The following is a 14,873-nucleotide window of genomic DNA, read 5'->3' as shown; positions in this document are numbered from 1 at the left end:
TGCCCCTTGACCAATAGGAAAATAAAATTATCAGTTTACTTTTCTTAAACATGCATGATGTGTACAAACACATACAGAAGAATTTTGTAAAATATGAGTCATCATAATAAGAAAAACTCATATGACTCTATAAGTTAACATAAGGTCTAAAACAATTGTGATGCTCTCGAATCTGTCTCTTCGTCAAGCCCATCATCTTCCTCCTCATCCTCATAAATAACCCCTTGCATTTTTTAAATCACGTCCTCACATGGGTTCGTATTCCTAAATGAGAGATTGTTGAGTTTTACTTGGTTTTGAATTTTATACAATAGAATACATGACATATTTTTGGACCTGCTTTTTTCCATTCAATATTACAGTGCCAAGATTTACCAAGTTCCATATTATCACATAAAACTTGAGAATACATTTTCACTGATGTTCAACACTTCATTGTGTGAAATTACTACAGTATATTTACCTATTCTCTTACCAATGGACTTCTGGCTATTTCCCAGTTTTTGCTACTACAAACACATACTAAATTTCCTCTAGGGTATAGGCCTTAAAGAAAATTACTTGTTCATAGGATAGTACTAGTTCAACTTTGCAAGATAGTACCATATTATTTTCAAAGTGCTTGTGCCATTTTACTATAGCCTACCAACTATAGTCATGAGTTTCCATTACTCCACATAACCATCAGCACTTGAGATTATCAGACTCTTAATTTTGGCCAGTCCAGTACAAATACAATGGCATCCCATTCCAACCTTAATTTGCATTTGCATCATTCCTTTTTAGGTCAAACAACTTTTTATATGTCAGAACTCATATTTCCTCTTCTGTGAAATTCCTCTTTCTGTCATTTGCCCTTTTTTATACTGGAACGTTTGTCTTTTTCTTATTGCTTTGTGCTCTTTATATATTTTGGGTACTAATCCTAGAAGGTTATATGGTTACTCATACTTTCTCCAGGTTCTTGGAGAGCCTTTTCATTCTCTTGATGGGATCTCTTGATTAACCGAAGTCCTTGGTTTTTATATAATTTTAACTATTAACATTTTATGAAGAAGAAAAGCAATTATTTGAAGCCCTTTGACCCTTAGGCCACTTCTTTCTCAGTCATGAGACACAATGTAAAAAGCATCAACAAGGCAGACTGGCAATAACCTTTAAGAGGAAGATTAACAAGTCTCTACATGAGATGGTTGGGGAGCAGCTCTGTTTGAAAATCTTAATAAAGCAAAAAAGAAAAAGAAAGAAAAATCTCTCCAGCCTTCTACCTCTGCAGCTAACCCGTCAATGCAAGTATGGAACAAATACTACCAAGGACTGTGGGCTTGAACCCAAGCTGCCCTACCTACATCACAGTACTGCATACATCAAAGGGCACAGGAGACAAGCACATGTGAGAAGGTTTATAATTGTTCAATCACATCCAAATAGTATTATGGCTGCTGGTACATTCCAAAGCCCCTGACACATAGTAGGTTCTCAGTGAATGTGTTCAGGATGAATTCACAGCAATTAAGATGGCTGACAGTAGGACTCTTGGGTGGATAGACAAAACGAATGGACTTTCCAGTTAGTAAGCCCTAGGGCAAATATAGGCTCAACCCCTATAAAATAATGAACTCATTATGGGTGATGAGGTGGATGCAAATTGACAAGGTGGACTCTGAAAAGTACCCAGGGCTGGCGGTCAGAATCCAAGGTTCTGCCACGAAATCGAATTGTGTGACCTTAATCACTGCAGCTTTTCATGCCTCATGGAAAAATTAAAGTTCCCATGAAGAAGTCATGCCATCTAACTCAAGGTATAAATGCAAGAAACATGAACATCAAAGATTTTGCTGATTTTTAAAAAAATACAAAGTACTTTCATTTCAGTGAACAAGATGTTTTGGCAACCCATCATATGAAAGAGTAGAATCCTTCTTTGGTTAGAAGCGCAAGCGGGGGAGAGAGGTAAATACAGATGACACCAAAAGCAGCAAAAGCACTTCCTCAGAGCTCCACCTTTATCGCCCCTGCCCCCCTCCTGAAAGAAAACACATGAGCAGCACCCGGGCAGGGGAAAAGCAAAATAATAATTAGGGAGGCTGGAGTTCTAGGCCCTCATCCACAGCCTGGAATGAGAAACACCACTATCCTTAGTGTGCAAAATCACACTACGGAATAAAACTCAGAGCGTGGGTCAGAATTCAAAGTGACCTTGGTAAATTAGAGAAATTACAGAAATAAACAAAAAACCGAATGAAAATAGGAAGGCCATAAACCACAGGAAAAAAAAATAAGAAAACTTGTGTAAATATCAGACGAGGAATGTCCAGCTGTGCACAAGCACGTCAGGGGAAAAAAAAAAGAAGGAAAAAAAAAAAAAAACCATCCTTGGAATAATCGTAGGTAACGGTAAGATTATAAACCAGCAAGACAGCGACGTGGTTGTAAAAACCAATCCGGTGCCAGATTCAAGGCAGGCAATCTTCTGAGGCTCCCTGATGGGGCCAGAACTGGCTTACACAGAGGAGCTGTGTAGTTGGAGACTTCAAATTAGGGGGAAAAAAAGGTAGGAATTCAGAGAGGGCTCAGAAGAGAAATGCCAAAATGTTTAGTTAGTGGAAAGTTTCTGATTCATTAGGTTGCCCCAAAATTTGCATTTCTAACAAACTCACAGGTGCTGATGCTGATGCTCCAGCAACAACATTAATATGATATTCTCGGGGCGCCTGGGGGGCTCAGGCTGTTGAGCGTCCGACTCTTGGTTTCGGCTGAGGTTATGATCTCAGAGTCCTGGGATTGGGCCCCACATCAGGGTCCGCACTCAGCATGGAGTCTGCTTGAGACTTTCTCTCCCTCTACCTTGCCCTCTCTCCCTCTCTCCCTCTCTGTCTTTCTAAAATAAATAAATAAATCTTTTAAAAAATAATATGATATTCTCAATAATAATGTAATTCTCAGTAATAATACCCTTGAGAACCACGGTGTTAGAAGGACTGAGATTAGTCAGCATTCTGAAAGGCTGATTAAGTTTGAAAAAAGGAGTGTGGGGAGCATCAGTTAAGTAAAAGGATGGATTGCTCTGACAATGGCAATTGAGGAACACGGCTAAATGTTGCTGCTGTGAAATAGTCCTCTTCAAAAACCTTTTAAAATATAACAGATTCTTAACTAAATTGGTTATATGCAATCCTATCTGAAAGTAGGGGAATTATTAGCAATTTCTAACAATTTGTGAGACACATTCTGTTTGATCATTTGATGTCCATTACAGACCAACTTTCTTGAAAAAAAAAATACACAAACAAATTCAAAATGTTTTATCCAACTCAGGAAGTTGACAGAATCCGTGAATACCATCCTGGATCTGAAGTAAGAAACCAATAGAGTTGGCTTTCATCAGTTCCTTTCCATTTTTAGACACTGTAATTAAAAGTCTTTAAAAAGACTTTTTCTTTTTTTATGAAAGAGGAAAGTAAGTCCAATTATCCATTTCCCAAGTGAATGAGCTGCTCTTGCACAATCAGTGGGTGTTTGGTGACACCTCGTGGCAAAGGTCAGAGTTACAGCTTCCAGCTTCTGCTTTCCTTCTTTAAAAATCAAGGCATTTTGATAAAAAGCTTTTGCACAGCAAAGGAAACAGTCAACAAAACCAAAAGACAACCGACAGAATGGGAGAAGATATTTGCAAATGACGTATCAGAGAAAGGGCTAGTATCCAAATTCTATAAAGAACTTATCAAACTCAACACCCAAAGGACAAATAATCCAATCAAGAAATGGGCAGAAGACATGAACAGACATTTTTCCAAAGAAGACATCCAGGGGCACCTGGATGGCTCAGTTGGTTAAGCGACTGCCTTCGGCTCAGGTCATGATCCTGGAGTCCTGGGATGGAGTCCCACATCGGGCTCCCTGCTCAGCAGGGAGTCTGCTTCTCCCTCTGACCCTCCCCCCTCTCATGCTCTCTCTCTCTCATTCTCTCTCAAATAAATAAATAAATAAAATCTTTAAAAACAAACAAACAAAGAAGACATCCAAATGGCCAACAGACACATGGAAAAGTACTCAACATCACTCGGCATCAGGGAAATCCAAGTCAAAACCTCAATGAGATACCACCTCACACCAGTCAGAATGGCTAAAATTAACAGGTCAGGAAACGACAGATGTTGGTGAGGATGCAGAGAAAGGGGAACCCCTCCTACACTGTTGGTGGGAATGCAAGCTGGTGCAGCCACTCTGGAAAACCGTATGGAGGTTCCTCAAAAAGTTGAAAATAGAGCTACCGTACGACCCAGCAATTGCACCACTGGGTATTTACCCGAAAGATACAAATGTAGTGATCTGAAGGGGTACGTGCACCCCAATGTTTATAGCAGCAATGTCCACAATAGCCAAGAACCAAGACGTCCATCAACAGATGAACGGATAAAGAAGATGTGGTATATATATATATATATATATACGATGGAATATTATGCAGCCATCAAAAAAAAACAAAATCTTGCCATTTGCAATGACATGGTTGGAACTAGAGGGTATTATGCTAAGCGAAATAAGTCAATCAGAGAAAGACACATACCATATGATCTCATTGATATGAGGAATTCTTAATCTCAGGAAACAAACTGAGGGTTGCTGGAGTGGTGGGGGGTGGGAGGGATGGGGTGGCTGGGTGATAGACATTGGGGAGGGTATGTGCTATGGTGAGCACTGTGAATTGTGTAAGACTGATGAATCACAGACCTGTACCTCTGAAACAAATAATACATTATATGTTAAAAAAAAAAAAAAAAAAAAAAGAAGAGAAGATCGTAGAAGGGAAAAATGAAGGGGGGGAATCGAAGGGAGAGACGAACCATGAGAGACTATGGACTCTGAGAAACAAACTGAGGGTTCTAGAGGGGAGGGGGGTGGGGGGATGGGTTAGCCTGGTGATGGGTATTAAAGAGGGCACGTACTGAATGGAGCACTGGGTGTTATACACAAACAATGAATCATGGAACACTACATCAAAAACTAATGATGTAATGTATGGTGATTAACATAACATAATAAAATAAAATTTAAAAAAAAACTAATGATGTATTATATGTTGGGTAATTGAACATAATAATAAAATAAATAAATAAATAAATAAAGGCATTTTGAGAAGTACTCTTCTAAACTTAAATCAAACCTTTTAAGATATAACAATTTCTATACCTCTTCTTCTATGAGTTATCAACCTTCCAATATCACAATTTACCTGTCCCAAAAACCTCAATGATTTTTATTTTGTACTTCTAATCAAAACTGTGTCCTGACATAATACTAAGGAGTTTTCAAAAGTTAATTAACTTAAGCTGTGTATGCGTGACAGCCTTTTAAAAAGACTGTAGCAGTATTAGTTATATATTGGAAACTAGAAATATGGAGTCTTGGTTTTCTGTTTGCACAATTTCCCAATTCATTCATTCCTTCATTAAGCATCAATCTGACACATGCACTGTGCCAGCACTGAGAAGAGTACTTCTCAATGGAGTCTATGCCCAAGAGGGAGAGTGGAGAAGCTTAAACCTAACTCTTCCACTTTAAGTTTCCTATTGTTTCCAATAAGCAGATGTTTTCAACAATTCCACCTCAGAACAAGACCAAGAGATTGTTTACTCCATGATGTCTAAGGCTGTCATTAAAACTAATATTCAGAACTCACAATTACTTTCTCCATCATCATACGACAACCATCAAGAACACGGGTGATAATTTTCCATTGCCATTAATATGACAAAAGTTATTCTGAACCGTTTTAAGAGGCAGTCCCATCTAACATTTTAGATGGGGAATAGAGAAATCCTCTTCCCAAGAACACATAGAAAAATTGGGTGTCAATACAGCATTGATTACAAAAATGCAGTTAACCAAAGAATATCATTTTTATGTACACCCTTAAAAAAATATGTGGCATTTGTACAGACCATCCAGGGGCAGGACCAAGCAGCTGAAGGCTGACACTGTAGCATTAGCCAAGACCTGGCAGGGAGCACCACACACAGCAGCTGAGATGTTCCCTGGAGAAAATCCTGCTCCAAACACATGCACAAGCCTTCCACCCAGGCAGCCTTCAAAACAAAATATAAGTTCATGATTACAAACGCAAATCTCTCTTTCTCTACTTAACTCAAAATTCAGATCCATGCTTTCTTGCTGCCCCCTCATTCTTTTTCTGCCCTCCAGAATCTACAGAACTGGCTTTATGTTCCAGTATCCTTAGCATCTTCCCACTAAGCTCTGGCCTCCAGAGACTGGAGTCCTTGTTCTGTCAGATTCCAATCATATTCAACAATCTATAAAAATGTAATGATTTTTATATAGAAAAGTAACGCTTATTTATCATTCTTAATTTTTTTATACCAAAGAGTATACAATGAAAGTAAAAGTTCCACTAAACCACCTAGCTCACTCCGTAGAGGTAGCCACGTTTGGTTTCTTGTGAATCCTTCCAGAATTTTTTAAGCATCTATATTTTTATACAAAGAAATTTTTTCTAGGGGCGCCTGGGTGGCTCAGTCAGTTAAGTATCTGACTCCTGATCTCGGCTCAGGTCTTGATCTCACAGTCGTGAGTTGGAGCCCCGCACTGGTCTCCATACTGGTTCTTTTCTTATTTCTCCTCTCTCACTATAATTAATGGTGCCGAGGAATTGTACATTCATTTGCATAAAACTGTTGCAAACTGTTAGAAGTGGGATTTCTAGGTCAAAGGAAAAGTAAGGTTTTAGATTTGATGGATATTGCCAACTTTCTCTCCAAAAGAATGTTGTACCAGTTCACACTTCTACCAGCAACACAGGACAGCACCCATCCCTGATGGGTAAAAGTGTAACGATTCCAAACAAACATCATGTTTTGCTTCAGTCTGAGAACCAAAAAAAGTAAATGTCACCTGGACTCTCAGAGATGTGGCAACCTCTAGTCCACACTGAGATGGAGTTCCAGTGTCTACTGCCCTCAGGTCAAGTCTCGGTGGTTCTTATACCCACCTGACAAACCCAAGAAGAACACTTTGCTTAGGGTGCATTTCATAGCCCTGCTCTCTCATCATAAAAATCATGGAATCGTAGAAGGAAGGGGACCTAGGGATCATCCAGCCCAAACCCCTTTATCCATAGAAATGTACCCCGCTAAATTACTAACACACTCAGGACCAAAATCTCAATCCCTATAGCATTCCACCCAGCCGAGGCCAGAGAAATTTGTTCTAAGAATTGACTTGGTTAGCACTTCATCGGTGTTAAGATTCAGCTCCCTTAATTTCCCTGTTACTTTCTGCATCACAGTCAAATTTGAGCGGTCTCAAGTGCAGTAGGGCTTTACCTGAACAGAAACCAAAGCCATCACTGGAAAAAAAGGCAAGGCAAATTTCAGTATATCTATCTAAAAGGAGAAAACAGGGGCGCCTGGGTGGCTCAGTCATTAAGCATCTGCCTTCGGCTCAGGTCATGATCCCAGGGTCCTGGGATCGAGCCCCACATCAGGCTCCCTGCTCCACGGGAAGCCTGCTTCTCCCTCTCCCACTCCCCCTGCTTGTGTTCCCTCTCTTGCTGTCTCTCTCTCTGACAAATAAATAAATAAAATCTTTAAAAAAAATAATAAAAGGAGAAAACAGTTCAACCAATGCAATCATACTATGCAGCTGACCTCTTAGTGCTGGGGTGTGGATTCATCTGTGAAATAATTCCAAAATGATAAAAGTTAATGATATTTAATAACTTTTAAATAATTCCGGCTGGCAGAGAGGTCTAAGAAAGAGGTGACGGCACCTATGTACTACTTACGTGATCAAATTATGAGCCCCTCCAGGTGGAATCATGGAAGACACAAATTAAATCACGTTAAGAAATCAAATTAAAATAAAATCACACTTCTGGGATCTGCACAAATTCCTTGATTAAAAAAAAAACAAAGCCTCATACAGGGGGCATGCCAAAGACAAGTTTTAGGAGGAAACGTGGACTGTAGGAGGCCAATCAGTCTTCTCTCTCCTTCTGTCTTTCAGATTGCGGTTGATTTCCTACCTTTTAGAATGGTAACAGTAGCTATTAATTCATTTACATAAAAAAAGAGGTCTGTCTGATTTGCTTGACTTACCAAAGTTCTCAGTCACTGCCGAAATAGTGACTGTGGATGTGAAGACCAGGACGGATGAGGCCCAGCCCCTCATGCGGTCGTACCCTCTGACTGGGTACTCCCCAGCAGGAAGGGATCTGACCACACACTGGAGAACCGTGTGGTTGCCAGAGACACCCGCACATGGTGACATCCCAAGAAAAATGTCAACGTTCTCAGCTCCTGAGACCCGGGCCACCACAAAGGTTAAGACATCATCAGTCTGAGAAATAGAGAGCAACTGGGGGGTGAAGGTACTGCTGTAACCAATGATTCCCATCTGGTATGAAAGTCCATCTACCTCGAGGACCAGGCCCACAGAGCCGTTTCCTGCAGGAACAACGCACTGGATGAGCTCGGAGCTGATGCTCACGGTCAGGCAGGCCTGCCGGCCAACGAAGACTAGTGTGCTGTTCTCTCCTTGCAGAGCTGCACCCTCCATGGTCAAGAGGCCTCCGCCATGGATGCTGAAATTCTTGGGGAAAGAATGAGACACTTGAGGCAAAATGTAGAAGTGTCTGGAAACGTTGCCAAAACAAGCATATCCAATTCTTGTATGAAAAACAGATACATAGTGGAGTCCTGGGGTCAAGTCACTTAGCCAGCATGCCACATGGCTTGCATTCAAGAAAGTTACAACACAGGGAAGGTGATTATCTACAAACACCATTGGCTCATCTGCTGTGATGTCTAACTTCTGACCCCTAATTAGCACCATGGTCAGAGACCCACTGATGTTAGTGGTCAAGGAGTCCACGATGGGAGTTGTCTCTTCCTGCAAGAAAAGAGTGCAATTGCCCTGACACTCACCGAGTAGCCCATTGACCAGGACTGTGATGTTCAGGGTGAAGGAAGCATCAGGCAAGTGGTCACCCACTCTGTTAATCTGGCAGAGGACTGTCTGGTCTGCCAAGCTCAAAATCACACAAGTAAATGGACCTGAAAGGTCCACCCGAACTGACCTCTTCCTAGAGTTGAGAGCCAGCCCCCTCACTGTGAGTACAGTCCCGCCACAAGCAGATCCATGGGTCGGCAAGATGGCCATTATCCGGGGTGTTATCACAAATTGTTGGGACACTGCAGACATGTTAGCAAACCCCATCTGCTTTTGACGTACTTGGAGAGGATAGATGCCCGCCTCCAAACTGTGAAGAGGAAAAGAGCACCCAGACAGGCTCATGTTGCTCTTTAAAGACTGTGCCTCCAGATCACAGTTTAAGACCCCCAGAAGGATCACTGAGTTGGGGAGATTATTTCCTTCCACGGAGAGTTTCAGGCTGCTACTGGTCATTTCTCCTCGCACGGCAGTGACCACTGGTGTTGTTGCCGCTTCATACATGAAGGTAAAGCCCTTCCCCACCAGGCTGGGTAAGGGTCCTCGGGCAGAGGACACATTGCCAGCCCAGACCTCCACCGGGGCTGGGACAGCAGGAACAGCTGCATCAAGCAGCAGGGCAGTGGGCGGGGTCTCACACCAGATGATGGTGTCTGTTGAGTTCACGATGTCACAGGTCTGATTACCCACAAGCACCCAAACCAGAGCGCAGTCCCTGCTGAATCCTACTCCCGAGATGCTGAGGATGGTTCCACCTAAAGCATGAACATCGAAAACAAAACTTAAAAGCTGATATTCAGAACTAGGAACTCACAGCACCTGCGCAAACCCCAGCGCAATTTAAATGGAAGGTGGGCTGTTAGCAAAACCTCAGCAACTTCATCTCACCCCATCAATGTTAAATTTGTGATCATTTTGGCAGGAGTTAGATGGGCTGAAATTCACGTAATAGTAAAACAATGTAAATTGTTATATAGGGGAAGGATGTTTATAATACTTCAGACAAAATTTTCAAGTATATTTATAGATCCTAGAAGCCACTTTGGTCAATGTAGACACTAATGAAAAATCTTATTTCTGGAAGTGTTCTTGTCACTGCTATGTTATCTGGCATGTTAATCTGTAATAATATTTTATATAATTATTATGTAGACAGAGTATATGTATAATGTCTATGTTAATGGAAAATCAAATTCCTTAGTCTTCTTGTCATTTGCCATATGATCTCACATATTATTCCCTATTATTCTATATGTTATGATGTAGAGTATATGTAGATGGTTCTGTATATATTCAACTTATACACTGATAAAAAAATCCAACTTGTTGAAGTCTTATACTTATCTTCTATATTATTCTATGTGATAGTCCAATAGTCCATATATCATGTAGGCATACCTCCGTGTGTGTGCATGTGTGTGTTTTGAGACATCTCAAGAGCCATTGAAATATTGAAACATGCTTGTGATCCTGCTACTATATTCCTAGATTTTGTCTCTCTAGTTGAGGGACGAGCAAGCTCCATCTTCAGAACAGGGGTTGGAGCAAGGTACCTCATATCATGACCAAACTTGCAGTCTAGGCAAGCAACCTTAAAAAGGATTTTACTATACTCAAAAAGGATAAAGCACTATTGCATACACTATCACAATGATTATTCACATGGAGATATAGAGCTTTCAATTTTTTTCTAAAAATGAATAGTTTTCCAGATTTTTGTCTTGTCCTTATATCTCCCATATTGACATTTGTGTTTCTAACTCCTTCTGGGTCCTTCATCTGCACCCCTAGAGGAAAGTGAAGACACCAGACTCATTCCTTCTCTCCTTGCACCTCCAGTATCTAAAAGGATAACATAGGATGCTCTTCCCTTGTTTTTCTAATATCCTCTAGAGATGTGCTATCCATTGGGTGTTTCAGCCTCTTCTCATCAGACAAACAAAACCAGGCACATCTTGTCATAAAAATTTGTCAATTTCCTGAGCTCACTGGGGCTCACCGGTTTCCACACCCTTCAAAGTACACCCCTCAATTCCCAGAGCACAAGGAAAGCTCCTCTCCCTGATGTCCCACCTCTGGTCTCACTGGTTCAAATCCAGGAACACAACCTGAATATCCAGTGAGCAGACCTGCTGAATAAATGATATGAGAACCACTCACCCAGAAGGGACCCACAGCAAGGCTCAATGCTGAAAACTTCTGTGATGTACTGGATGTGAAGATCAACCCTGTGGAGAATGGGGAGATTGTTATAAAATAACTGAGTCAGAAAGAGAGAAAGGAAGGAACAAGACAGAGAGACACTGGTATTGGGGAGAGAAGAACACACAGGGAACAGTGATGGAGAGCAGGTGTGAATGGCACTGCCTCACAGAAAAGAAAGGACACAGTGGGGAGAAAATGTTGTGTGGGATATTTTCCTGGGCCAGTATCATGTGGTGGCATCAGCCCCATACAGTTTAGCTAACTTTCTGGAATGAGGAGAGGGAACTTCTGGAGAAATACTAGGCAGAGGGACTTTGGGGCAAAGAGGATCTGAGCACAGCTTGGGCAACAATTGTAAGCCATTTATTCAAAGCCCCAGACACAATCTTATTAAAGGTCTTATTTAGTCACAGACTCTAATTAAAGCACAGAATATACCCCCAACACATATAAATGCTCACCGCACCCCCACCTTAACCAAAAGCCATGATATCCTAGTTCCAGAAAGTTTCTCTTCCCCAACTAATAAGCCAAACATTGCCTTTGGATGGGTCTTTAGAGTGAATTGTCCAGGAGGGTCTCTAAGATTTCTTCAAATTGTATGATTCTCATGTGTTTATCGCCTAACTTCAGAAGAAGGGGGGAAAGTGAAGACCTAAGTCAAAGCCAGAATTCCTCAACTGAATCACTAGACCATGAAAGAGACCTAAAATGAATGGCAAGCATCCACCTCACCCTCGTGAGCGAATGCTGACCCCATTGATGGAGACTGAGAGCCTATGGAGGCCGGCGGGCAGCGGAGGCAGCACCACCTCTAGGCCCTGAGGCATTTGCACGTGAGCTGGAGCCACAGTGTCCTGAACGTGAACTTCCACATCCAAATCGGTGTAGTTTACCAGAAGTGCCATTCTGATGAAAAGGGTCTCGCCTCCTGCATTGAAAAGAATCCATTAGCCTCTACGATGTGGGTTTGTGACCTCAAGCACTTATGCAATCTAAACTTATCTTTCAGGATTAAATACATGATCAGCCCTGTGCATACCACTGTAACTGAACATTTCAATGCCAGTCGAATTTTTTTCATGAAACTTCTAGTAACTCTCAGAATATTTGAGCCACTGCCTACAATCTCAAGGCATAAAAAGCAAAATTGTCAGGACTATTGTACTCCAGAGGCACTAATTTAACTCCATGCAAAAGCAAATCAAGATGCAAAGATAAATCGAGAAGTAGTTTGGGGGGCTGATGGTCTTCACAACCAGCACCCAGCACCCCAAGTCTTTTTTTTAAAGATTTATTTATTTTTGAGAGAGAGAGCGTGCATGCATGTGCATGAGTGGGGGGAGGGGCAGAGGGAGAGAGAGAACCCTCAAACAGACTCCCCACTGAGTACGGAGCCCAATGCGGGGCTCGATCCCAGGATCCTGAGATCATGACCTGAGCCAAAACTAAGAGTCGGACACTTAACCCCCCCCAAGTCCTTTTCTTTAACTTCCTCTTTGCTGCTGATAGAAGTCTAAAGCTATACTTTGTGTACATTGAACCCCTTAATAATGCTGTGTAGGAGTGCAGTACCACAGAGCACGCTGACCACTTTCACACATGGCATCCCATTTCGTCCTCACGCTGTCCTCATGACATAGACAGAGCACTTAGAAGCGCTAGCATTCAGCTTTTGAGGAAAGTAAGGTCCAGCAGTCAACGTTTAATAGCTACTTAAGGGAAATATCAAGGCCTAAGCCCAGTCCTCTCTTACATTTCAATGCCTTTTTAGTTTAATGAGCAACTTTACTAAAATGCCATGTATGCTATCGACACTTTAATTCAATTCCTTTTACCTTAAATAGTTACTGAGTACCAAGAAGATGCCACAAAGGGAATAAAAATAAGTTAAACACAGACCTTGCCTTCAAAGAGACTTCAAAGTTAGTAAAATAGGTGTTAAAATAGCTTTAGTACAAGACACGCTGTACGAGGTGAAAATCAAGCAGTGGGTTTGTTCAAACCACACCAGCATTCTGAATATCAAGAAAGACCTCATGGACAAGATGGTGCTTGAAATTCTATTAGAAAAATAAGTCCCAAGAGGAAGTGATAAACAATAGGGGGTTTACAATTCAATTCTAAAAACTTCACAATTTTACCCAAAGTTTTTTGTAGCACTTTCTCATTTAACCGTCCAGTGGCTTGGAGAGAAGGAAAGAGAATTGGGTGACTTTCTGGAAGACCAGATACATGTACATAGTCAGGGACTCTATGGGACTAGGTCAGGTTGATGGTGGGTATATGGCTGAAGACCAAGAAAGAAATCCTAAGGGGTTTTTACCTAATTCAGTAGATAGCAGAGCCCTCCAATGGTTTCTAAGCAAGAAAAGGATGTGATTGAAGCTTTCTTCCAGTCTATTAAGTTAATTGGAGAGATAGGGGAGGAGAAATCCAGTCTTCAGACAACAGAGTGTCAACATGAGCCAGAAATCAAGCATGCAACGGCAAGAGTGGAAATAAATACATGTACCTCTCCTGTGTCTCATAGAGACTCAGCTCAGGCTAAAGCATCTCTAAAACTCCTTTAGCTGCTAACGTTTGAGAACTACAGAGTTGGCATCTACAGAATAGCACAGTCCATCAGGTGAGGAGGAGAACAGGCTACTTGAAAGAGAAAAGTCAAACACAAGGGGTTGTGGGGTTTGGGAAGACTGACTCTAGGTTCAAATCCTTGCTCTGTCATTTTCCTATCTGTGTGAGTCTGGATGACTTACTTTGGGCTCTCAAAGCCTTGGATTTTTCATCAGTAAGATGGTAAGCCCACCTTACTGTAAGGATTAAGTTAGACATCCTAGGACAGTCTCTGGTACAGTACATCATTCAAAAGCCCTCCATTAACTTCATTTTGTTTCTTGCTCCACACCCTCTTTACTTCTTCATGCCTTCCCAACTTCATTTCTACTGTGAAGTCTGAAACCTCAGTGTATTGACTTTGAAGGATTTCAGGGTTGAACAAGAAAAAAGACATGACAATGAGGTGGCAGGAGCACAAAAAAATGAGTTTTATATGGGTGGTGCTTTGACAGGTTTGCATGGCTACCAAAATCTCACAGCATGAGACCTTCCACAGGCAACATTAGGAGACCACCACCCAGAAGGGTAGGAAGGCAAGGGAACTCCCCGGGACGAGGGATAGGGGGCTATGTGTTTAGATGATGTCACTTAGCAGTAGTCTCTGGCTTGGAGACCTCCAAAGGGCACCAGTGGCTTAGAGTATTTTATAGCCCCCAACTTTATCTTATCTATCGCTAACAGAGGTTGGATACAGTTTTGCAGGGTATGCAAAATGGCAGGCTCTAAAAGGTTAAAAATCTGGGGTTTTATTGGGGGGCTTATATTTTAAATAATTGGTTATGTAAAAATTTGAGTTTGACATTGGCATGTTTTTGAGCGAATGGGTCCCAGCCTGCTGTCAAGTAGTAAACAACATAGGGCCAATATACACAGGACATCTTTGGCTTATCTATATAACACTCAGCATCTGGCAGAATGATGCCATTCACTCCACAAAGCATTTGTTGAGTACTTACTCCATGCTGGTGCCTAGATTCAATTACTTTTACCTAGTTTACCTCCAATTTTCACAGTAACCTTGAAAGAATTATTCCCACCTAGCAGGTAGAGACACTAAAGATAGAGGAATTCAACTATCT

General features: G+C 41.5%; 1 protein-coding gene across 1 annotated transcript in view; it reads right to left on the bottom strand.

The window, feature by feature from the left end:
• PKHD1 (PKHD1 ciliary IPT domain containing fibrocystin/polyductin) overlaps window positions 1-14,873 on the bottom strand; it is a 443,829-nt gene that overhangs the window by 366,085 nt on the left and 62,871 nt on the right. The window contains exons 29-32 of the mRNA XM_078054411.1: window positions 11,911-12,106; window positions 11,131-11,198; window positions 8,118-9,725; window positions 5,946-6,089 (exon numbers count right to left, since the gene is read on the bottom strand). Of these exons, the coding sequence (XP_077910537.1) occupies window positions 5,946-6,089; window positions 8,118-9,725; window positions 11,131-11,198; window positions 11,911-12,106 (2,016 nt within the window). The remainder of the gene's footprint in view (window positions 1-5,945; window positions 6,090-8,117; window positions 9,726-11,130; window positions 11,199-11,910; window positions 12,107-14,873) is intronic.

This window comes from Halichoerus grypus, chromosome 9 (genome assembly GCF_964656455.1).
Source record: "Halichoerus grypus chromosome 9, mHalGry1.hap1.1, whole genome shotgun sequence".
NCBI classification, from domain to species: domain Eukaryota; kingdom Metazoa; phylum Chordata; class Mammalia; order Carnivora; family Phocidae; genus Halichoerus; species Halichoerus grypus.
The sequence above is the reverse complement of the archived record's forward strand: the minus strand, read 5'-3'. Positions and strand labels throughout refer to the sequence as shown.